At 42.8% G+C, this 23201-nt stretch overlaps 2 protein-coding genes and 1 gene segment (V, D, J or C); all 3 read left to right on the top strand.

Annotated features, from left to right (window-relative positions):
- Positions 1 to 2537, top strand: part of smoc1 (SPARC related modular calcium binding 1) — a 57909-nt gene extending 55372 nt beyond the window's left edge. For 5 of the 7 annotated variants that reach the window (XM_036542124.1, XM_036542122.1, XM_036542121.1 and 2 more), the window contains one exon: positions 264 to 2537. In XM_036542124.1, the coding sequence (XP_036398017.1) occupies positions 264 to 303 (40 nt within the window). In that variant the 3' untranslated portion in view covers positions 304 to 2537. The remainder of the gene's footprint in view (positions 1 to 263) is intronic. The other 2 variants (XM_036542119.1, XM_036542120.1) reach the window with 1 other exon arrangement.
- Positions 2538 to 2706: 169 nt separating this feature from the next.
- On the top strand, positions 2707 to 12674 carry LOC118786922 (solute carrier family 2, facilitated glucose transporter member 1). Its single transcript, XM_036542279.1, has 12 exons — positions 2707 to 2773; positions 4286 to 4411; positions 8364 to 8557; positions 9340 to 9462; positions 9877 to 10037; positions 10212 to 10452; positions 10612 to 10774; positions 10937 to 11121; positions 11556 to 11660; positions 11866 to 11967; positions 12197 to 12400; positions 12495 to 12674. Exons 1-12 carry the CDS (start codon positions 2707 to 2709, stop codon positions 12672 to 12674), a joined length of 1851 nt encoding a protein of 616 aa, XP_036398172.1.
- A 1928-nt stretch (positions 12675 to 14602) lies between these two features.
- On the top strand, positions 14603 to 16710 carry LOC118786920. The segment is given in 3 exon segments: positions 14603 to 14636; positions 16091 to 16211; positions 16524 to 16710. Coding segments are annotated over 3 exon segments (342 nt in total).
- Positions 16711 to 23201: the final 6491 nt, after the last annotated feature.

Genomic DNA, 23201 nt, shown 5'->3' with positions numbered 1-23201 from the left:
GGGCTGTAAATCCAGTAGCGACTTTTCTGTTTGCCCCCTTGCTCTGTATGGCTTACGTGATCTGTCATAGGCCTAGACTGAGGTGGCCATCAGTCGTTTGTGTTTACGTGTGTGTGTGTGTGTGTGTGTGTGTGTGTGTGTGTGTATTTGGGTGTGTGCTGTGGAATGTTGGTGTCTTGTCACGCAATAGCTGTTTGCATCTGTGAGCCGGATACCAGAGGAGCTGGCCTAATACCTCTCTCCCTGTGTCTGTCTGTTCCCAGTAGGTCGTCTGGTGTGAAGAGAGACGGTTCCAGGAGCTGAAGGGAGAGCAGAGGGTGCAGAGGGAAGGCATCTGTATGCGCTCATACAGAAAGGGATACCGACGAAAAATTAAGAAGTACCAGTTCCAATAAAGAAGTGGCGCCAAAATATTTGCACTTTCTCCTCCCAATGTTTGCTATTCTAGCTGTTTTGTTTTTTATTTGAAAAAAAAGACTTAAAAGTCAACAGAAATAATAATAATGATAAAGAATAAGAGTAATGCTGGTAGAAAATCATAATTGAACAGGAGGAACTAACCCATTATTCCATTCAGCTGTGATGTTCCTCTTAAACCAGTGGGCTTTACCCCAGGTACAGGACACAACTAACATTGACCATAACAGACTCTTGACTCTGCATCATATTGTTCAGCCCCATAAAAACCTGAACAATCGCTAAGACATTGTTCACTGCTAAAACGAGAATTTTCAGCAAGCTTTAACCTCTTCAATGTTCTTTCATACAATAGAAAAACTACAAGGACCTGTCAGTATTCTACATTTGAACTTGCAATCTGTCTATGCTTTCATCCCCTGCCTTATGCCACAGTATTTATTTTCAGAGATTTGTCACACCTCACAGAAATGAACTAGTGTAAGCATTAGCCAATCCCAGGTATTTCAATTTGTGTTTTAGCAGTGATTAGTTTGCTGTTCAATAAAGTTGTTGATTTCCAGTGTACGGGCACTACAGTATATATTTTGTACTAGATTATTCATTGTGTTTTAATGATATATATATAGCATTATATATATCATATATAACTGTCAAATTCTAAGAAAGTCAGGGGCAGAATGTTTCCATTAGGAATACAAAATGTTCACAGTTTCAAGCCCTGGCGGTGTACCAAGCATTTACAGAGCTGACTATCTACAGAAAGCAGCCTTTGAAGGTCTTTGCAGAAAGGCCATACCTCAGCCCCATCCATCCTTAACAACACTCACACTGTGCTGCATCATAATCTGTTCACTTAAATCTGTTACTACAACTGACGGTTGAGAGGACATATGGTCCAGGACATTTTTTTTAAAGAGAAATTTAAAAAATGAAATAATGACAAAATATACATATACAGCCCCTTTGATGAATGCGGTCCTCTGTCTAAATATGAAAGATACGGTTCGTTGTTGTGTTTGTGTTTGTGTATTTGCTTGCTATGTGGACATGTAATTTGTACCAAGAAGCCTTAGCACCGGCTCATGGAAGTAAAGGTAAACACGCTCATGATGTAAATATGTATCATATGCTTTTGGTTTTTCCCAGTTTTCTTTCATTGTCAAGCTTGGGTTTTGGTAACTCTCTAAAAGCAGTTCCATCGCTGTTCTGCCTGGTTGTGCAATCTCTGTTCGATCAGACCTGTCTGCTCCAAGATGAATGCTTGTCAGTGAATCAATTGTTACGTGATCCACAAAACAGAACAGTAAGACCGTGCAAGTTAAGAGACTTGACAAATGTTAGATAGCTTACTGAACTTCACCGTCTGCAGTTTGTATAATCTTTTATGACTGTGTAATCTTGTATGTCCCTGTGAATCTAAAATGTCAGTGGCTGCTGTAAAATTTTATGCAGAGACAATGTTAGGAAGTCTCATACTTTGGGTCTGGTTCTTTTGTATTTTGCTAGTGTCACAGTGATTACAGCTGGCTCACCAGGACCCACCCCTTTCTCTTGTCGGAGCTCTCCTCCTATACACCCCCCTTCCCACCCCCCCAGAAACACTGGGCCTGTGTGTCCACTGAAGTGCTTCCAGACCCCTGGGATGGATCACATTTTAAACATCTAAATTGGTTAGCAGAGCAGACATGGCTGTAATCACAGCTAATCAACTGGAGGAGCCATTGTGAGAGAGCTCCACAGAGGGCTGTCCGAACAAGAGGGAAAAAAAAAAAATTTCAAGAGGTGTGACCAGGTGGGGCACATGCTGCAGTCTGAAAAGAGACCTGCTGTATACTCTTCACTGGTATTCTTGACTGGGAAAGTGAAGTAGTTTGTTGGGGGGAGGGGGCAATAAGGACTGCTGAAGAGCACATTAGTGGCACCTACTGGCAGAAATAAGTAACTGCTCTTTGAAAGGGCTTGACCAAATCCCAAGCATTTACCTTACAATGCCTTGTAGACAGGTTGTTAAAACTATGAGGAATAAAAGCAATATCTCTTTTTTTGATTAAACCAGTTGACTTCTGTAATTTGAAATAAATTTTTTCAAACATCAAATGGCGCCACTTTGAATAAGACCACCGGCAGAGCTGAGAAGACCAAGAGGCTGACATCGGAAAGACTCTGAAATACCCTTTACTGCTCCAGATAGCAGTCACTATGCAGGGGAAATTCTTCAATATTCTGTGAATTTATTCTTTGGGGAAAACAAAATGAAGCTGGGAGTCAGGCTAGAGGTGGGAGGAGATGTCCCATATAGAACAGTTCTGCAGAGGGGTGCTGACCGCAGGTGCTGTGAGGATCAAAGTCCAAAGTAAGACCTGCTGACTAGAAGTGGCACGTATTATAAAAACAGGCTGATTGTGGTGATGGTGGGGTAGGGTAAGGTGATAGGAGGGCTGGAGAAAAGAGGAAACCTAAAAAGTGGGAATACTGTTAGAATGCAGTCTGTGAGTGGAGATGCTGTTAGAATGCAGTCTGTGAGTGGAGATGTTGTTCGATGAAGTTTGTGAGTGGGGTGCTGTCTGAATGAAGTTTGTGAGTGGGGTGCTGTCTGAATGAAGTTTGTGAGTGGGGGTGGTAGTGGAGATGAAATGCGAACTCAGAAGCAGCTGCAATACATCTGTCTTGCACTGCCACATGTGGCATTTGACATCCAGTGAGAAGTTCAAAAGAGTTTTATAATGACGCAGCTGCTCAGGGATGTGTGGAGTGTGTGTGTGTGTGTGTGTGTGTGTGTGTGTGTGTGTGTTGGGGGGAGGGCTATTTCAAAGAGGTAAATGTTGGATTGTGCACTTGGAAGGTTATGCAAAGGATGCTATGTGTAAATGTGTTTATTTTTATTTTCATATTGTGCATATTAACATTTGTGCATGTTAACATAAGCAAGTTTCTACCCTTCACATAGAACTGATTATTTCTCAGTGTATATCTCCAATTTAACTATCCAGATACATTAATTATATTCAGGTCTACAGTAATGAATCAATACAAGAACTGTAGGCATGTGCATATTTTAATGCATATTTTAGGTTTAATTGAATTGTAACAATAATTGAAGTCAATGAGACAGGGGTCATCATAAGGACATATATCAATATTATCAGACAGGTACAGTTTGGCTATCCAAATAAATGTAAAGAAACTTGAGTCTGTATTGTATTGTTAAGAGGGGTGCTGTTATCTTTCATACGAGCAAATAAGGTGTTTCAAACTTTTGATAGTGAACCTATATTCAAATCAAGTGGCTGATGACATGTCAGACTGGGGACTCGCATTAAATAACAACATGCTTTTGATACGAAAGTCTGGTGCCTTGCAAAGAACTGGCAATCCTTACAATGTTCATTTCTGTACTTGTAATTATTTAGAAGTTTAATGTATGAAATATTACTGTGAAGTGACCTGTTCCAGTATATTTTTATACCATTGTCTGAAAAATATTTTTACATCTATATGGGATCCCATTTCTTGAAAACAAAAAACATAGTTTTTCTTTTTTTTTTGTTTTTTTACACCTGCACTGTGTTTTTTCACGCCTCAAATTCATGCATTCCTTTCATTCAAGAACAAGGTTCAATTTGGAGGGAAAAAAATCCTGCCAGCAGTTTTGTCAACATGTGTTCTTCAAAATGCTTTAAAAGAAAAAAAAAACCTCTTTCAAAGTCCATTGGCTCTAATCAAAGGGGCCATTAAGGGGTATAATATAGTTAATAGTTACAATGGGTGAAAGAGGGTCGGTGGGCCGCAGCCTGGGACCGTCCTGAGGGTTCCCATCTGCGTCTGATGTCCTCTCCCTCTGCGCAAACCCTCACCTGCTCTGCAGCCCGTGTGCTGGGGTCAGAGGTCACCTGCCCGGAGGCTAAGGCCTCAGTGGCAGAGGTCACGCTGAATACAGGCTTACAGACGCTGATTGAGAATTCAGCTGGGCGATGGACGCACAAAGTCGCAGGTGTTGGGTGCCCAGCATTCTAGCCCCCTTTTCTTTCTTTTTGTGTGTGTGTGTGTGTGTGTGTGTGTGTGAAAGAGAGAGAGAGAGAGGGAGAGAGAATGAGTGAGAGAGAAATCGCTGTCAGTTATGCCTTACGATTATGCTCAATGGGTACCGTATGTTTTCTGAGAAGTGCATGCTATGCACGCTATACAATTCATTTGTCCTGTTAAGGTAATCTGTCCATCCTTTACTTTATCAAGACAGAAATGTGCAAGCATTTATACACTGAGGTCTAGAGGACTGCCTCTCAGTCTCATAGCTCTAACAGGATTATTCCAAACTCTTCAATCATTCCCTGGGTTACAATTGTATTGATTTAGAACTTGCGTTTTATTGCACCCACTATTAGGCAACGAAAAGGCAAATGCAGCCAGTAATAAAATACTGGAATGAGGTTTTGCATGCAAAAAAGCTGGGAATATCACATCCTTTTTAATCTTTCAATCTCCAATTTGGTGCTCCTTAAGATATTCTTGTTTTATTTGTGCGTACATTGAGGAAAAAATGAATAAATATCTAGTTAAATAAATGATAAAACATATATTTAAAAACAAAACTATAGAAAAAAAACTCTTTAAGCAAATTGGATTATGTGTACTAGAGATTTATCCAATGAACCAGTCATTCCGTGGAAGAATATCTTCACCACAAAGTATTCTCACCCTCCCAGTGTCTGTGGAAGTCAGTGGTCAGTTCATTTGCCTTTCACAATCAAAACACCACAGCCATTGCTACATTGTGTTTATTCTAGTCCTACAGTCACAGTCCTGTGCTGCCATTGTAGTGATGGATGAAAGTATGATGTGTGATTGTACCATACAATTTTACACAGGAAATCATGTAGTGATTCTGTGATAATACCAGGAACTGCCTGTTTTTTTTAGAAAAAAAACATAAGCAGACAGCACAAAATGTTAAATTGATTCCTTTGAATCTCCGAATCATTGTAACTGATCATTTATGTATTTAATTCTCACGATTTCGGAATCTGTCCATGGTCTGTTTAAAGGATAATGGTTACACAGTTTGTTTCTTTCACCCACCCAGTTAATGCTGTTGCTTCACTCGCAATGATACTGTAACCCAGTGGTGCGGGAGGAAATTCTGTGTGGTTATCAAATAATGTCACTTTAAGTCCACTTTGAAATAATGAATTCAATGAATTTCAACTTCATTTTTCTTACATTCACAATTCTTCTTTGGAAAGCAAACCAAAAATGAACATATATGAGATGTGTTCATCAACATTGAATTCATTGATTGGACAAACACTAAGGCATACCATTCTGGCTTTCAACTCCCTCACTCCATGGAGGTGTCAATTCCAATACTGCAGTCTCCTCCGTCTTATTGGGATTTTATATATCAATTCCAAGGCAGTACACAAATCAAGCCTTAAAACTAGTGCTGTTAACTATCTTTTAGTGTAAGCTGGGATGCTTGGTTGCATGTGTTAGTAAAGTGGTCAGGAAAGCTGCAAATTTTATGTCCTTGGGTCATGTACTAGCCGTGAGGGTCGTCTTTTCAGAGTGAACCAAAACAGACTTTTCCATTTTACTTTTCCAAATAACTGACACCATTCCAGAATATATTTCCTTTTCTAGGCAATGTATTGAAAATAATGTCACTATCCCATCATATTACATTGTAGTACACTAGAATTATGCCATAGGCCCTTCAAGATGTTCATTAAACTTGGCCTGCATATGAGTGAGGTGGCAGTGTAGCATAGTGGCTAAGGAGCAGGATTTGCAACTGAAGGGTTGCCAGTTTGATTCCCCACTAGGACACTGCTGCTGTACCCTTGGGCAAGGTACTTAACCCACAATTGCCTCAGTAAATATCCATCTGTATTTCATTGTAAAAAACTGTAACCGGTGTAAGTTGCTTTGGATTAGAGCGTCTGCTAAATACTTGTAATGTAATATAATGCATCCTCTGCCTTTCTTATCCATGTTGTTGTCATATGCTGGTTAACAGAGCCTGGTGTTGGGCCTCTGTGGAGAGGAACCCAGAGTGCACAGGTGTGCATTGCCAGCGCGTTGAGTACGCCATGTCCTAGGGGGCATCAAGAGGGCATTTATATTTATTGTGCTACACTTATTTTTTATTGCAGCGATTTTTGCTCACGCAAGTGATGCAGTCTGTGCTCAGGAATGTCTCTTTACACGGTTTTCTGATCCAAACATTTTCACGTTTTAATTGTCTTGGATCGCTCCTCCTTGCAGTAGGTAGGTAGGTGCCACGAGGACCTTAATTCTCACCTCCCGTTCTGTTCTTTTTTTGGGGTGGGAGCAAGGCAGCGGGGGCTTTTACAGCCCTGCTGTGTTGCTAGGTACATGAATAAGACTGGAATCTACTTATAAGCATGACTCAACAGAGTAGCGTCTGTTGCTCTCCGCACACTTAGCCAAGACACTGCACCTCATGCTCCATTTTCCTTTTTTTAAAGGTTTTCTTTTATCAGGGTCTGGATTAAATTACTCCATGCTTTAATGTGCACGTCTGAATGCTGAGCTTGCTGCTAAGTCTGCCTTCATTTGGAGTCCATGCACAGGCCAGCTCAAATGTGAAGACATTACTTGGCAAGCTGCCTCAAAGGCTGGAGAGAAAGAAAGAAAGAAAAAATAATAAAAACAAATGATTTGCTTCTAGGAGAAGCCACCATCACCACAATCTCCTTGGAGTCTTTGAATGTTGTGTAAGAGGTGATTTTTACTGGGGTATAATTGGCCCCCTGACTCCGCTGGACACATCAGCCCAGATGGGAGAAAACCACAAAGGATAACTGCTCTCTGGAGCTGGGCCAGCCGAGCAGTGAGAGGCTGAGTGCTGGGAACAGCAGTGGAGACAGGGTAACGGAGGAGTCTGTGTCTTTCTCTCAGAGGGCCACAAGCACATTGTCCTCTCTCGCGCAACATGTCCCTCCTGAGAGCACTTCTGTGTCAATGTGGTTGACGTTGGTTGTTATTCACATTTTGCTTGTTCACATCCCTGCTTTAATCACTAGCTACAATCGAGCAGCCGGCTCAAAAACAAACATACAGGAGTGAGGATAAGGGGAAGATTCCAGCGAAGCGGTCCACCAGGAATACGTAGGATCTGACGAAGAGACGTGCACATGTCCAATTCTCAGAATCCAAAAACGTGTCTGCTCCTTTAATCAGGGACCGTGACGCGGTGCAGTGAGTCAATTAAAGTGCTGCAGGTGTGAATTGTGACGCCTACATGCAAGGGATGGGGCCTGCCGCCCTGACCACTCGCTGGTGCCAGCCTCGCAGGGAGATCACGTGCATTTGGCTTCACAGATGGACATCAATGGTAATCCCAGACAAACTTAAATAGATTGGCGTCAGATTGTCCTGGATAAACGCCTCTCTGTTGTAGAAAGAGTCATCAAAGAGGAGCTGTAAAATGTTTTTGCTCTTGGTTCATTTATACATCTGAAGTTCTAACGTCTCAGTGAGTAGAGGCAGTCAGGTCTAAGAAGGAGTCTTCATTTTTCTGAACAATGCATCATTTCATTGCTGGCATTTTGTATGAAACCAGGCATAAACCCTCTTTATAGGCCAATAACAATTGTCTCATTATTCACATCTTCCTGGATTCTTAAATATTAATGTGGGAAGGAGGGGGCGGCTTTATCAAATGCCATACCTGAAATATAAAGCCAAAAAAGCTCCTGAATAGAAAACAAAAGGGATATAATTATTTGTGTGAGGCCAAGAGGGCTCTTGCTTCCCAAAAGTACTTTTCCAGCCAGGGATGGGAGCCAGGGAAGCGGTGGGAGGAACAGCGTGCCTGCTTGTCCTCCCTGACCACTGGCGCTTTGGCCCATTGCTGCCATTCTTTCAGACCAGCCCCAAATTCAGCAGGCAGGTGTGACCTCATCACGGCTCTCACGGGGCAGCGGCCGCCTCGGACAGGGGCGTGGGAGGGGAGAGGACGGTCCGCGGGGGAGACGGGACCTGGCAGCGTGGGGCCCAGGAGAGCACACTCATGGGTGAAGGCAGCGCAAGCCCACTTTACACACAGGAAGAAAAAGACCACTTGGGACATACAAAGTATACTCAAGGACTCGAGATAGGACCAAGATCGACACAGGTATCCACTTTATTTCCATTTTACACTCATCTGATAATCTGTGGTTGGAATCCAAGCTGTAATAGTGTTGTTTTTGTGGATTCTGTGATTTTCTCGTTTATAGTGATGGATACATCTAATGTCAGATCATACGTACATAATGAATGGTTGGCTTAGCATGGAAAACACATCTCATTACTAACTTTGCTACAGATGCTAGGTGGTTAATATTCCGTGGTTAGTTCAATGGTTCAGACAGAAGAGAGGTACGTCAATGACATTGGTTCAGAGGAGAATGGAAAAATAGATTATAGTAAGTTTTTTCACTTAGCCAGATGTCTTCAGCTTCTGATTATTAGGTTTTACTGAAAATATGCTGTAACAATATTGTGTAGCATACGTAAGCATTACTATATGCTGTGCATTACTGTATGCTGTTCCACTAAATTACATTTCCAAGCAGTAACTTCTAAACATTCCATCACACCTCCTTTACCTATTATGTATATTTCCACTCCACATCAAATGTGACCTACTGACCAGGCAATATGAGGAATGAGCATTGTTTTACTGCAGTTTGATATTTATAAAACAAACCTGAAAATTCACTCTGTTTCTACTGGAGGTGACATCTCATTTATCCTTCATTAATTGACTGCAAGGTTGGTATTTTATTGCTGCTCCTTATCTGATTGCAGCTTCACAGGACAGAAAAGCAGCACACGTCTGTTTATAAGGAATCATGCTTTTAAATGTCTACTCTATAGACGTGACTGAAGTGATTCAATGATTGATTGATACAGCCACTAGTCTCTGTCTGTGTTCACAGCACAATGACTGCTGTTCTCGTCACCTCCATTGTGGCAACAGTGTTAGGTTCCCTCCAGATTGGTTACCACACAGGGAACGTCAATGCTCCAGCCAAGGTAAGGGGGGAGGGTGCTTTCAGCAGTGAGTCTCTCCCATCACTAACTAAGTGAAATAGGCAGCTTCCTCACCAAATGTAAAATGAAATGAAATGATCTTGAGCTGGAATGCCTGTTCTTGTATGAATTGTGTTACTGTAGAACTTTAAATATAGATTGATACATGGGTGATGTAATCCTGTCTTTGGAGTTCTCCAGTTTTAGCCTTCGTCCTCTATTGCATTATCACCAGGTGTTCATGCAAAAACTTTTAATGAACTAGAATGGAAAATAGACTGATGCAGACTAGGCATGTTTTACAATGAGGGCTAAGTTTGTTAGATCATTGCAGTGATCTCTCTGTTTCAAGTGCACATTCTCACAGGAGACACTCTCTACAACTCAACTGTTTCCATTCTTCATTCCCATACCAAGATCATTGAGGAGTTCTTCAATGTGACCTGGAGAGCTCGTCACAACACGTCAATGCCAGACCAAAGCCTCACCTTCCTCTGGTCACTCTCTGTTAGCATTAAGGACTTTGGGGCTCTGTTGGGCTCCCTGGGAGTCAAAGGCTTAGCAGACTCCTTTGGCAGGTGAGAGGAAGGTCTAATTCCAAGTCTCCACAGAAACTTTAAAGGCAGGGGGAAATTTTCCAAGAATCTGAGCAAAACAATATTAAATTTTAACCAGCCAATTTTGTCCAGCTAATCACGCAGATCTATTTTCCCCTTCTGCCCACTGCCCACAAACCCCCCTCACCTATGCAGGCGGAACTCCATCTTGATAGTGAACGCCCTGTCTGTGGTGGGCTCCTGTCTCATGTTCGTGTCCAAAGTCAGCGAGTCCTTTGAGGTGCTGATCATTGGCCGGCTGGTGTTCGGCCTGTTCTGCGGCCTGGTCATGAGCCTGAACCCCCTCTACATCCAGGAGGTGTCCCCCACGGAGCTGCGCGGGGCCTTCGCCACGCTAAACCAGGTCTCTTTTGCCACAGGCATTCTCCTGGGAATGGTGAGTCCATGTTTACATTTACATCATTGCCTACATGATGCTTAAATCAGCTGCAACACATTCTGATTCTCTGAATCATTATTATTTTCCATGACCGTAATGCGATGTCATGAATGCTCTACAGACTTAATCCCCTTTGCATTTTTTTGGGTGCTGCAGGTGGTGGGCTTGGACTCGGTGCTCGGCACAGAGAAGTACTGGGCGCTGATGTTCTCACTGTCGCTCGTCCCTGCTCTGCTGCAGTACATGGCACTGCCCTTCTGCCCAGAGAGCCCACGCTACCTCCTCATCAACCGTGGCAAGGACAGCCAAGCCGAGACCGGTGGGTTTGTTTGGTTCTAGACACTAAACCTTGTCCGTCTGGCACAACACAGGGAGTGTTTATCCTTTTGCAAACAATAAATCTGGTCCTTGTAGCAGGTCTTCACACCTGCAACTGAGCTGTTCATAAGAAATAGGGTCTGACCTTTGACCTCTACTTCAGCACTCCGAAGGCTGCGAGGGAACTCGGACAAGGTTCTCAATGAGCTGAAGGAAATTAAGGAAGAGGCCTCCCACACCCAATCGGGAGTGACTGTTCGACAGTTCTTGATGAAGAGGAGCTACAGGCAGCCAATCATCATTGTTCTTATCATAAACCTTGGAAGCCAGCTGGCTGGATTCAATGCGGTCAGTCTTAGCATCTACAATAAACAAAGGGAGATGTCTATCACAAGGTTCATGTCACACAAAGACTCATCCCGAAATACAAATTCTTTTGATGTCAGTTCACATATGATTAGAAAAGACCAGATAATCTTCTAGTTCAAACCAGTAGAACAAACTACCTAGAAGGAAAAACATTTTTACAACAGTCCTTCAGTCCTAGCAAAAGGAATTCTAATGAATCTACACATAATGAATATTTATGTGCGGACCTGCAAAAAAAGCAGTTTAATTATTTATGCCTTGTAGTTCAAAGCTGAGCGTTTTTAAATGTGGATTTTTTGGGAGGATAACTACTAGGTCAGTATGTCAGGATTGTGCCTCCAGTTGTAAGCGCAGCGGGAGAGCGCAACAATGTGAAAACTATTTTCTGAATGTTCTTGGTTCCTTTTTTCCAGATAATAAATTATTCCACTAAAATGTTCTCCAAGTCTGGATTTGCTGAGGCTAAGTATCTGACATTGGGGGTAGGGGCCGTCAACGTGACGTTCACCATTGTTGCGGTGAGTCTTGCAGCATCTTGGCTGTGCTGCTTTAATGTTTGGCGATTTTGTGGGCTCATATTGGTTCTGACACACACCTCAGGAAGGCTATAGCGGTGCTGTACCGTAGCCTTGCTGAATACGAGGGTGCCACACAATATGGTGCCACTCACTTTTATTTATTTAGAAAGTGGAGGAAGAACTAATTGTCCTTTGTTTTCTGAAGTTTTTCATGGTAGAGAGGGCGGGGCGCAGGAAACTTCTGCTGACCGGCTTCTTTTCATTAGCACTGTGCAACCTGCTCATGACCATCACTGATTCAATACTGGTATGAACACACACTCACCCTCTACACACAATCAGATCCTCTGCTTTGAACCAAAAGATGTATCCTACACATGTCAGCATATCATATCATTCTTAAAGTTCTCTGCAGCTTCCTATGAAGCCGTTCAATGTTTTTAAAAATGAATTTTAATTACATTGATTTTCCCAGTGCACAAGGCCTTAGTTTTTCTGTTCTGGTTTTTCCCCGTCCACACCCTTCTCTCCCTCAGCACATCGTCCCAGATCTTCGCAGCTTACAGGTGCTGGTGGTGTTCTTCCTGATCTCAGCCTACGAGGTGGGGCCTGGCCCGATCTCCTGGTTCATCGGCGCCGAGCTGTTTGACCAGCCGGCCCGGCCCATTGCCATGGCATTCACCAGCATGCTCAACTGGGGCGGCAAGTTCCTGCTGGCTCTGCTGTTCCCACCGCTGCTGGTACTGTCCTCATCTGCACCGCCTGCCTCTGACGGCCTCCTCACGTCCTTGCTTTTGCGACACTAAAAGGGCTTCTGTGTCTCTCTCTGTGCAGAAAGTGTGCGGCGCCTACGTTTACCTCCTATTCATGATGATGGCCATCATGGCTTTCAGCTACACGCTGCTGCGCCTTCCGGAGACCAGGGGGCGTACTTTTGACGACATCGCAGCTGAGTTCCGAGGGGCCGAGGGGATCCCCCTCCACAACAAGACAAGTTTCAACACGTTCAACTGACCTCGTCCATACTGGCTCTGCTGCACCCTGACCCTTCACAACAAAGAGCCTCTGAACTCCAGGGTCAGCCAGAGTCTAAGGTCTTTCTGTTTGAAAGTTTGAGGGTTTATCAAGACTCAGCCTTGACATGGAACTATTTGATTCTCCAACATTTGAGGGACTATGTTTACGTTTTTATTGCATGTTGCCAACATTGCACAAACAATTTAGGTCATGACAGTCTATGGGAAGCTGATAACCAGTATATAGAAGAAAGCACTGAGGTATGGCCACTGCTCGTATTCACCCTTGGATGATGCAGGTATCATCCTGGTCTTGGTTAAAGTTTTAGATTCCACAGAACAATAGGCTATAACTTTCATTCACAGAAAGCAGATCCCGTATTACCTGGAAACAAGCCACATAAACGTCTGAACCTTGAGACAGTGGAAAGACTGTGCCTTTCCAAAGTATTATTGGCTTGTGAAATCTGACATACCTCTGGACTGTGTACATTTATGAGACACTGTGAATAGGGGAAACTGCCAAGCAAATAAATAATATAACCATAACCATGGCATGTGAATGACAAGAACATAAAAAAGGATCAGCACTTGGCATAGACATTATTCGCAGCAGTGGACAAGATGGGATACTGGCTTGTCTCTACAATTGAACAGAAAACATAACAGTAATCCTGCTTTCTGACACTAGATGGCAGGATTTACTTTGCAATTGAGGATGACCAACACCAACCAAAGCAATGAAAATTGCCCTGCCATTGGTCTAACTGTCTGTGATAATAACATGATCAATGTGTATTTAACATATCTGGTTGCTTTTATGCATTTTGTGTTTTGTTTATTTTATTTGTCTGGTGTATAAAGGGAAATGTAATATTGTAATAAAATGATCCAATATCCTAAGTTCCCCCTGTCGCAGTCAAGCATTTCAAATAAATTATTATAGAGTAATTCATGAGCAATATTCATGTACAGTGCTTTTAGCAAGAAAAAGGCTTAGTCTGAGTTCACTGAGGACATGACACTTTGTAAAAACAATGAACCCTGAGACACAATAGGCGGATGATTTTAATACTGCTGTATCCTGTCTATTACAAGCTAAACTAATTACTGTACAGCATGCATTACGAGAAAAAGGGAATTTTTGGTTAGCAGAGGAAATCCTTTAAAAAACAGCAAGAACAAACACACGCTTGATTATGGAAAAATAGAGAACTGAAAAAAATCCACTGAATTTTACTACACAATTAAGCAGACCAGTAAATATATCTGAATTTTAATGGTTCTTTGCGTTCCAAGTCTGATAATGAAAACCTTTCGCATCTGACCGGTGCCTTTCGTGACATGGCACCTCACTATGTCTCGAGACATGTAGAGGCCCTGATCATGCGTCTTTGCAAAGCGGTAGAATGTCTAATTGAGGGCTGGGTGGTTTGGCCTGAGGAACAGTGAAGTCGAAGCATGTGAGTTCCATCAGCAGAACTGAACGCTGTTGGACTGAAATCCGTTCAGAGTGATTCGTGCTAGTTCCTAAGCTTTCGGAGCTGCCTCAGTCCCTCACAACGCCACGGGTGGTCGATTGCCACAGATGATGTGAGAGTTTTGTAATTATGTGCAGGACTGGGAATAACCTGGAGTAAAAGACCGTGACACGTGGCCATGACAACATAACAAACAATCCCTACTTGTCACGGCGATGGTAGACGGAGCAAAAAGACAATGAGGAGAAGAAAATGCAGGTGGAAGCAAAATCACTGTTGGTGCTGTGAAGAAAAACTGTCTCTCATTTTTATGCCAGCTGTTACAAGTGTGCATTTTGAACATGCCTTTTATACTGCGTGAGTGAGCCCTTATCAGAGTGGTTGGACTTAATTGTTCAGGGTGTTTGTTACTCAATGGTATGTGGATACCTGATTCAGAACAAACATGGTGATCAGTGTCCTCTTCAACATCCTCTTGAGTTAGAGCCTTTTAATTTGCTGGTTAGCTACACTGGGTAGTCTTGCATCTTGGTAACAGGATATGGTTGCTTACAGCATTCTGATATGGATTCATTTAGTTTAGTAAAGGAACTAATATGAGTAGAAATTGCATGTGTTTATTTGTTTCTCCTAGATCACAGAATGCCATCTACAGTATGCTCTAATACGCATTGTATACACATCATGACTTTTGAAAATATCCAGTGCTCCACAACTGTGCTTGATGCTACACAAATTGGCTAAAGTCCAGACTGACAAAGCAGAGAATTTTCTTGGTTGGGCAGTGAAAATGCTTTTCAGCACCTCCAGATGAGGCTACGGATTACCAAACTTGATATATTCCTGCTACCTTGATTATTGGTTTCAAGACCAGCACAGAGCAAATCTGGTGCTGGATGTGAGTTGGGCAAACTTTTCTGACAAGCCAATGTAGAATTTGAACATACACAGACAGGTGGAATCATAATAAGAGCAAAGTGGTTGTCAGACCTAAATCAAGGCTAAAATTGCACAGGGTGTTCGAGAGAATCTGTTGGCTAATTAGCCAATCTGTAATTTGATGGGTGACACAAAGCAGACACAGGGTAAAGTACACAAATACTTCTTCAATGTATTTGAATGGAATGTAAACCTAATTAAATAACTTAATGAGTAGTGTATGGTGAACTGAAGGGAAAGCACAACACAGATTTTTTTTTTCTCAGATTTAAGTTGCACCCTGAATGAGTTGTTTTATATATAGCTTCAGACACCGTGAATCTGAAAAATGATTTTATATCATTCAAATCTTAAATCTGGATTTTAAAAAATAAATAAAACAACAATACCATATAACAAATAACAAATAACAAATAATAATCCATACAGTAATAACAACCGTATTAAAGGTTTTTGTTGATAAAATGTAATCTTGGAAATTATATGCTGAGCATGCATTTAAAATTCTCATTCATAATATCAAAAATACTTGTGATCTATTAAAAATACATATTCTACTAGTGTTCTTTGGATAGGGACACACAGGTGAGTGCACACAAAGTAAATGGGCAGTGCCCCTCCCAGCCAAGTGTGTCACATGACCTAACCAGTGCTGCATGACCTAACCAACAGTCTCCCACCACTAGTTTCTCACTTCTACTCTTTGCCTCTACTTAGCCTTCAACAACATGTTTATACTGGTTGCCCTCTTTCTGATTCAGAGAGGTAACATACATAAAACTGTAATGACGCTTGTTGCTGTATCCTTTATTGCTGTTACACACTACTGTGTATAAATATAATGTGAGTGCAATAAAAGAAGCCAAAGCTGTGTATTGATCCTCCTGCTTATCTGTATGTTCATTCTATAATAACTTGTAATGTATCTGGGACTCAGTTGCAGTACATGTTTGCTTTTTCCCGGATTCCTTCTCTAATCTATTTTGTATTCCAGGAATTGCTCTCGACCAGTCACCTGATGTGTTCATTGAAAAAGGGAATCCAGTGTCTCTCACCTGCACCCAGAGAAACACCACCAGCACTGTGATGTACTGGTACCAGCAAGGAAAGGGCAGGTATATTCGTGAGATGTGGACAGGCTGGTTATCTTTTATCTTTTAAGATGATGATTTTCTGTTGTTTTTATGCTGTACTTCTCAAAATAAAAATTAATGTATTGTGGAGTTAATGCTTACAATCAGTAGACGTTTTAATTCAGTTTTACATGTGCTCCAAGTGAATGTCTTTCAGAAAAAGCCAGTTGCGGTCTCAAGTTTGTAGTCTGCCATTAAGAAATAACTCTTTACCACATTTTTTGTATCATAAAAACACTTCAGCTCAAGGCTTAAGTCTATTAACTTGAGTCTGTTTTGTTCTTTTGTTGGCAGCGCCTTTACAGCGGGCGTTGGGTTGCAGCTGGTTGTGTTCTCCTTTGGAAGCTCGGTTGAGATAGAAAAGGGTTTCGAGGAGCTTTTCAAAGCAGAGAGGAAAGATACATCGCTGTTCCTGAAGGTGGAGAAGTCACAGCCCTCACACAGCGCAATCTACTTCTGCGCTAAAAAGTCTGCACAGTGAGCCCTCTGTAGCGGTAGCTCAGACAAAAACACCCACCCCTAACACAGCTGTGGGGAGGGGCACTCGTCTGTTTGGTTGCACAATGCTTCACCGCTCACTTGGAGTCCTACTGAACCTACAGTTATTTCTTGACCATTTTTTTCTCTTTGTATTCTTTCTTTTAAAATAATTGTGATTTCCTGATATATTCTGAAATTTGGAATAAAATGGCTAATTTTAATGGTGGTGTAGCAAATGGCGAGAGCAGTTACCCCACCCGGCCTCAAACCCAGGTCTACGGGGTACCAAACATGTGACTTTGACCACGCCGCCAAAGAGCCAATCAGAGCGCGTACTCAACCATAGTGATGGCACTCCATCACACTGCTCTCCCCTTCAGGAAGCGCACCCATGCGCTTCACACACCAAGGCATCCCTCACGCATCCCCCTGCCATACTTCTCCCATCCCTGGATACCCCACTCATCAGTGCTTCACCCATCTCTGGGGTCCCTCACACTGGGGTCAACCTAACCTGGGGGCCCCTCATGTGGCTCACACACTGGGCACACCCCTGATGGCCTCGCAGCCAACCTGACACCCTGACACCATTTGTTGTGAAGCCATGCGACTTTGACCGCGACACCAAAGAGCCTGGCTCTTTGGCCACTGGAGGCTATCGGAGGGGTGCCCAGTATGTGAGCCGTACGAGGGACCCCCAGATTTGGTTGACCCCTTTGTGTGATGGACCCCAGGGATGGGTGAAGCACAGTGTGAGGGACCCCAGAAATGGGTGAGTGGGGGACCCTGGGATGGGAGAAGTATGGTGAGGGATGCACGAGGGACGCCTTTGTGTGCGAAGTGCATGGGCGTGCTTACTGAAGGGGAGGGCAGTGTGACGGAGTGCCGTCACTACGGTTGAGTATGTGCTCTGACTGTCATACCAACGAGCCTGGCTCTTTGGCGTCGCAGTCACCGCAAAGTCGCAAACCCCGTAGACCTGGGTTTGAGGCCGGGTGGGGTGACGCCCTTTGCTACAGGTAGCATAATGTTTTTAGCCTCCAGCCCCCTCAGCGCAGATCCAAATCTATACCTCACTTCCTGTGTAGAGCTTCCTCTAGGGTTGACACCTTTGAGACTCTTGATTCACACACTGTAACTTTGGAGCATGCATCTCAAGGTTCTCCTCCTGCTTTTACCACTTGGTAATAATGTTAACATTGCCACTGTTGCTAGAAGTATTTTATGTGATCATTATTTCACATTATTTTCATTATTATTTTGTTATTCATTACTTCCATGACCTATTTCAGTTTAAATGTGTTGTAAATCAATAATATATGTATGGTAGAGACTGATTTTAGGCACAAACATTGGTTAGTTAAGCTAAAATCTTAAAATACTGTGAAGTATTTTGAAGTCTCCTGTAACCAGATAATCTGATCTTTACTCTTTTTGGTGTTTCTCATTGATTTTTTTCTTTTTCAGTGCATGCCATTATGCAGCCACCACATGTCTTTTCCACAGAAGGGTTCAACATGACTTTGAAATGTTCCCAGATGAGTACCGACTACAACAGCATGTACTGGTTCCAGCAAAAAACTGGACAACCTCTTCACCTCATAGTGTATTCCTATGTCCAAATGATAACAACAGAGGAAAAGTTTAAGGGGAAATTTTCTGCAAAGCGGGAAGATGCTTCACTGTATCTGTCTTGGCAGCTCCAGAAAAACGACAGTGCAGTGTACTTCTGTGCGAAACAGGAAGCACACTGCTGCAGCTCGGTCTGTCACTGCAACAAAAAGTTCAGGGGTCTCGTGTGTAAACATAAACTCATAAACATGTCTGCATGTCTGCACACGGCGTACCTACTTCTACCCTGTTTAGGTTTGTTAGGAACATTTTTTGCTTCACTTCACCAATAACACTACAAGACTGTCATTTTGTTTTATATTTGTAATCTTCAAAATCTTACCCTACCTTAGGTTACCTTTCGTTAATATACATACATACATTTTTTTTCCTGTGGTACAGTATTGTTATATATGCCCCCAAACCCCATTTTCCCCACCTCACACACACACACACACACACACACACGTACACGCACACACACACACACACACACACACACACACTTTCAGGTTTAATTGCTTTTTAGGAAAAAAAAAGTCAGAAAACCAGAAAGTAAATCTGCCTTGGCAGAGTTAACTTGTGCTGGCAACTTGGTGACCATTATTGGTGACCATTCACTGGAGAGGATTCAGCTGAGTGTCCACATCTCTGTCAGCACTGTGAATCCAGTACTAGTATTATTGTGCTATAGCACGTCAGTCCCCTTGGAGCAATGCTAAAGAATGAAGGAGAAATGCAAGGAGCAGGGGTAAAGTTTAGGGGTGCAAACTGAGGAGGAATTTTGAGGAGAAAAGGTAGGGATTCGGGGTACAATGTGAGGAAGACGAGGTGAAGAGGTAGGGTAGAAATTTGGGGTGCAGAGTGAAGTACGAGGGGGTGACGATTGAGGTGGAGGATTGAGGTGCGAGATGCATGGGAGGTGCAGGACTGTGAGGAATACAGTCTGACGTCCTAAATTGGACACTTTTAAAGGCGTGTATTTGTACATCTCAAACACAGTAAAAAATTCACATTGCTGTCAGGACTCCGTCCTGCTGGTGGAGCTACAGCAACAAAGGTAGAAGCTGAAGCTGCCAGAGTAAATCTGAATCTGATAGTGTGGGTTGTGTTGTCACTTCCTCTTCAACATCAACGAGGACTCACTTAAGGTTATGCTGCTGTGCTTTTGAGTACTGGCAGTCAACATGATCAGACTTCTCATCAGATTCATTGTTTCACTAATATGGCTGACTGGTAAGAACTCCCCCCACACACATATATCTATACTGGCACAAAAAAAGACCAAAAAAGAATATCTAAAATTGCAAAAAGAAATCACTGTTTTCTCCTAACAGGCTTCAGTGAGGGGCTTGATGTCCGTCAGTCCCCTACTCTGCTCTGGGAGGCACAAGGCAAAAATGAGTCTGCAGAGATGCTCTGTGAACACAATGACAACACCTACTACCAGATGTACTGGTTCCGTCAGCTTCCTGGACAGAATATAGAGCTCATTGTGTTATCGGATACTATCAACTCGCCTGACTTTGGGAGTTTTAGTGACAAAAAATATGGAGTGACTAAAACTACAGCTGAGAAGGGAAGTTTCACAGTGAAGATGCTGCAGCCAGAAGACAGTGGAATGTACTTCTGTGCTGCTGCCAAACACAGCAGTTCAGTGTCATGGCAAAGCCGCTCGAAAACTCCCTTGTGTGACTGCACAAGCAAAGAGAGACTGTGACCCATTGGGGGTGCTATGGCACCAAAAACCAAGACACTGGGGTTACATTTCCAATAACTATTTCAGATGTATTGGCATCTGACACATGTTCAAAGAAAATTTCAAAAAATTATCATTGAAGAGTGAAAATAAATCAAACACTGAATAAAATATTACAGTTATGCAAAATATTGGAGAAAGATTCAACAACTGAATAGTCCTAAGACTAAAATGTGGGTAGAGGGTCATAATGCACTTGGTGCTTCTTAAGTGGAATTGTGAAGAAAAATGACCTGAGGCCACATATCATTGAATGAAGGCCAGCATAATTATCAACAACATCATACAAAAATATTATTCAATCGTGCTGTCGATCAATCAGCTAAGGGAGATACAATTTTACATTGACCGTGAAAGACAAAGAGATTTTTTATGCATAAATATATTTAGAACAATCTTTAAAAAAAATTGTATTATAGGAGGTAAGAAACTGTCATCTGAATATGTGCTTCATGAAGTCAATTTTATCTAAACAAGTAAAAAAATCCATCTTATTAGCTTGCTGTCTCAAGGAAGATAATGTATGTAGTTCATCGTTGCTAAACATTGGAGATAACTATCCAGTGACTGTATATTTACATTTACATTTATTCATTTGGCAGATGCTTTTATCCAAAGTGACTTACAAGTGAGGTACAAGCGAAAACCCATACAGAGTCACAATATTAGAAGTACTGCATGACAAAGTTCCAAAGGTTGGCTATGCGGAGTACCAACTAGCAGGTAAAGCTAGCGAGTGTGTTAAACCATTACAACCAAACATGTTAAACTATTACAGCCAAATCATTACATCTTTTTTTTCTAATATAGTTTAGTAGGATATGGGGGGAAGTGTTTCAGGTGCTCAGGTGAGAGAAGAAGAGCTGTGTCTTCAGATGTTTCTTGAAGACACAGAGGGACTCAGAATTGCAGAACAGATGAGGTGTGGAAATTCATTCCACCACCAGGAGATGACGGCGGAGAAAGTCCTGGATAGTGATTTAATGCCACAATGTGACAGGACCACCAGGCGCCGTTCGGTGGCAGAGCGTAGCAGTCGGGAGGGAACATAGGGTTGTCGCTGAAGACAGAGACGTGTCAGAGAGATCCGTTACCTGACCATCGTTGGGGAGCAAACGCGGCGTCCAGGTCCGTCACTAGAGGTCCGCTTATTCTGGCTTTCCTTGGCAGACACACATAAAAGAAGTGCTACATATTACCCGAAGCTAGGTCTTCTGGCGTCTTTGCCAGGTACAAATTCTGTCGACACAAGAATGACGAAGAGATCCGGTCGTCTTCGCATTCAATGAGATAGCCGTCTTTTCCAACAGCCTCCAACTTCGTGTCAGGGCATTTTGGTCTCTAAGGTTGCGTCGTTCATTGTAGAGGGTCTTGCTTCCAGAGCCGGTTGTGGATTCGTAACTGCAAAGAGCTTGACCGTCCAGAGCTGAGGATGAGTTCACGATGCATTGGCGGTGGGTTCAGGATGCATTGGTTTGATTTCAGGAGGCATCAGCAGGAGAGTCTTCCTCTTTCAGAGCTGGATGATTTCAGAAAAATTAAGTGCATCTGTTTCTGGGGGGGAAAGGACTCCCCCCCTCCCAGAGCAAGGAAGGGTCTCCTAGCAAAGCTAGATGAGGTGTGATGCCATCAGAAACAGGGAGCCAGGGAGCCAAGGGAGAGCCCTGGGGAGCAAGGGAGACCAGGGACACTGCTTTTACCGCACTTATATAGAGCCATTTCAAACGCTTTAGTCCATGCGGGCACACAGTTCGTTCACTGGTAGAAAACTTGCGCCTCTAACTGCCGCATGTTCTGATTGGACGAGAGGAGCCCATGTAGATGCTACGTGACAAAGACCTGAGAATCTCCAGTGAACTATGTGTGATCCCATAGGGGCTCACGTTTCAGGTGTTAAGTGTCTCAGAGGTATTGCACGCCTGCCTGTGCCAGGATGTTTGTGTTTATCTTAAACAAAGAGCAGTGTAATGAAGCCCAACAATAAATGGCTTGGTGTTATTTTATGGCCTGATAAGGATGAGGGGTCATGCAGGACCCAATCCTCTCCTTACCAGATGGCCACGGCCATATACGTTCCGAAGATGCCAGGAGTAAGCATTGTAAATAACTTGATTTTGGTTGTAGACATGTATCCATATACCCTACAAGTGTTTGTGAAACATTGTGGACTAGCTATAAGTTGTTTCAGTTTTTGTTGTTTGGCTCCTTATCTGCCTCTTCTGGGGGCACTAGCCCAGTGTTGTAAGCATGCTACTATACTATATATAGTACTATAAGACTCTTGCTTGTTGAATATTCATTCCTTCTGCCTAGTTGCACATGCTCACAGAATCAACGCATTGGATCTCCTCTCATTTGTTGTGACATCATATCCTGTCCTCCCTCTCAAACCAGAGATCTCGTTTTCACAACCATGCAGCTGTGACTCATCCATGCATAATGATATACAGAGCTTTGCCTCTCTTTGGTCTTGGACTACATCTTTGGACTCCTGTTTTTGTCCAGCAGTGGGAGATTAGATTGTTTGATATTTTCACATATTTCTCTAGGGATATTTCTACAGATTGTGTCATCATGATAAGACTCCTCATCAGCTGCACTCTCTCTCTGCTCCTGCTCACAGGTGAGAACCTCTGGATCACACAGACAGTGAACACTGCAGATGGAGTCAGACTGAATGCCACAGAAAGCCATTTCATTCCTGTTACCATCTCCTCTGCTTCTTTCCACAGATCCCTCTCTGTGTAACAGTGTTCACCAGACTCCTGCTGACCTGTTCCACCTGCCCGGACAGTCTGCTCAGCTCCAGTGTTCCCACACTCTGCTAAGCGAAGCAAAAATGCTCTGGTACCTGCAGTCTGGGAATGGAGATTTCACGTTACTAGGGTATCTTGATTTAAAGTATGACTACCTAGAGGATGACTTTAAAAGCAAAATCACTCTCCAAGGTGATGGACGTAATAATGCAAAATTAACCATCCTCAACGTCTCCGCTGCTGACAGTGCTACATATTTCTGTGTAGCCAGAGACTTTCTCACACAGTGCAGCAAGTCCCTTTCCTCTAATACAAAAACCCCATTCTCAGCCACACTCTTATCTGTCTGTGCAACAGACTGTTAAA

Source organism: Megalops cyprinoides, chromosome 12, assembly GCF_013368585.1.
Source record: "Megalops cyprinoides isolate fMegCyp1 chromosome 12, fMegCyp1.pri, whole genome shotgun sequence".
NCBI classification, from domain to species: domain Eukaryota; kingdom Metazoa; phylum Chordata; class Actinopteri; order Elopiformes; family Megalopidae; genus Megalops; species Megalops cyprinoides.
The sequence above is the reverse complement of the archived record's forward strand: the minus strand, read 5'-3'. Positions and strand labels throughout refer to the sequence as shown.

Bases quoted from the DNA above. Each gene is read 5' to 3' on its own strand.
- LOC118786922 (XM_036542279.1), top strand. From the start codon at position 2,707: ATGTCCCATATAGAACAGTTCTGCAGAGGGGTGCTGACCGCAGGTGCT. The intron at 9,463-9,876 runs GTAAGGGGGGAG...TCCCATACCAAG, and splicing joins ACGTCAATGCTCCAGCCAAG to ATCATTGAGGAGTTCTTCAA. The intron at 10,453-10,611 runs GTGAGTCCATGT...TGGGTGCTGCAG, and splicing joins CAGGCATTCTCCTGGGAATG to GTGGTGGGCTTGGACTCGGT.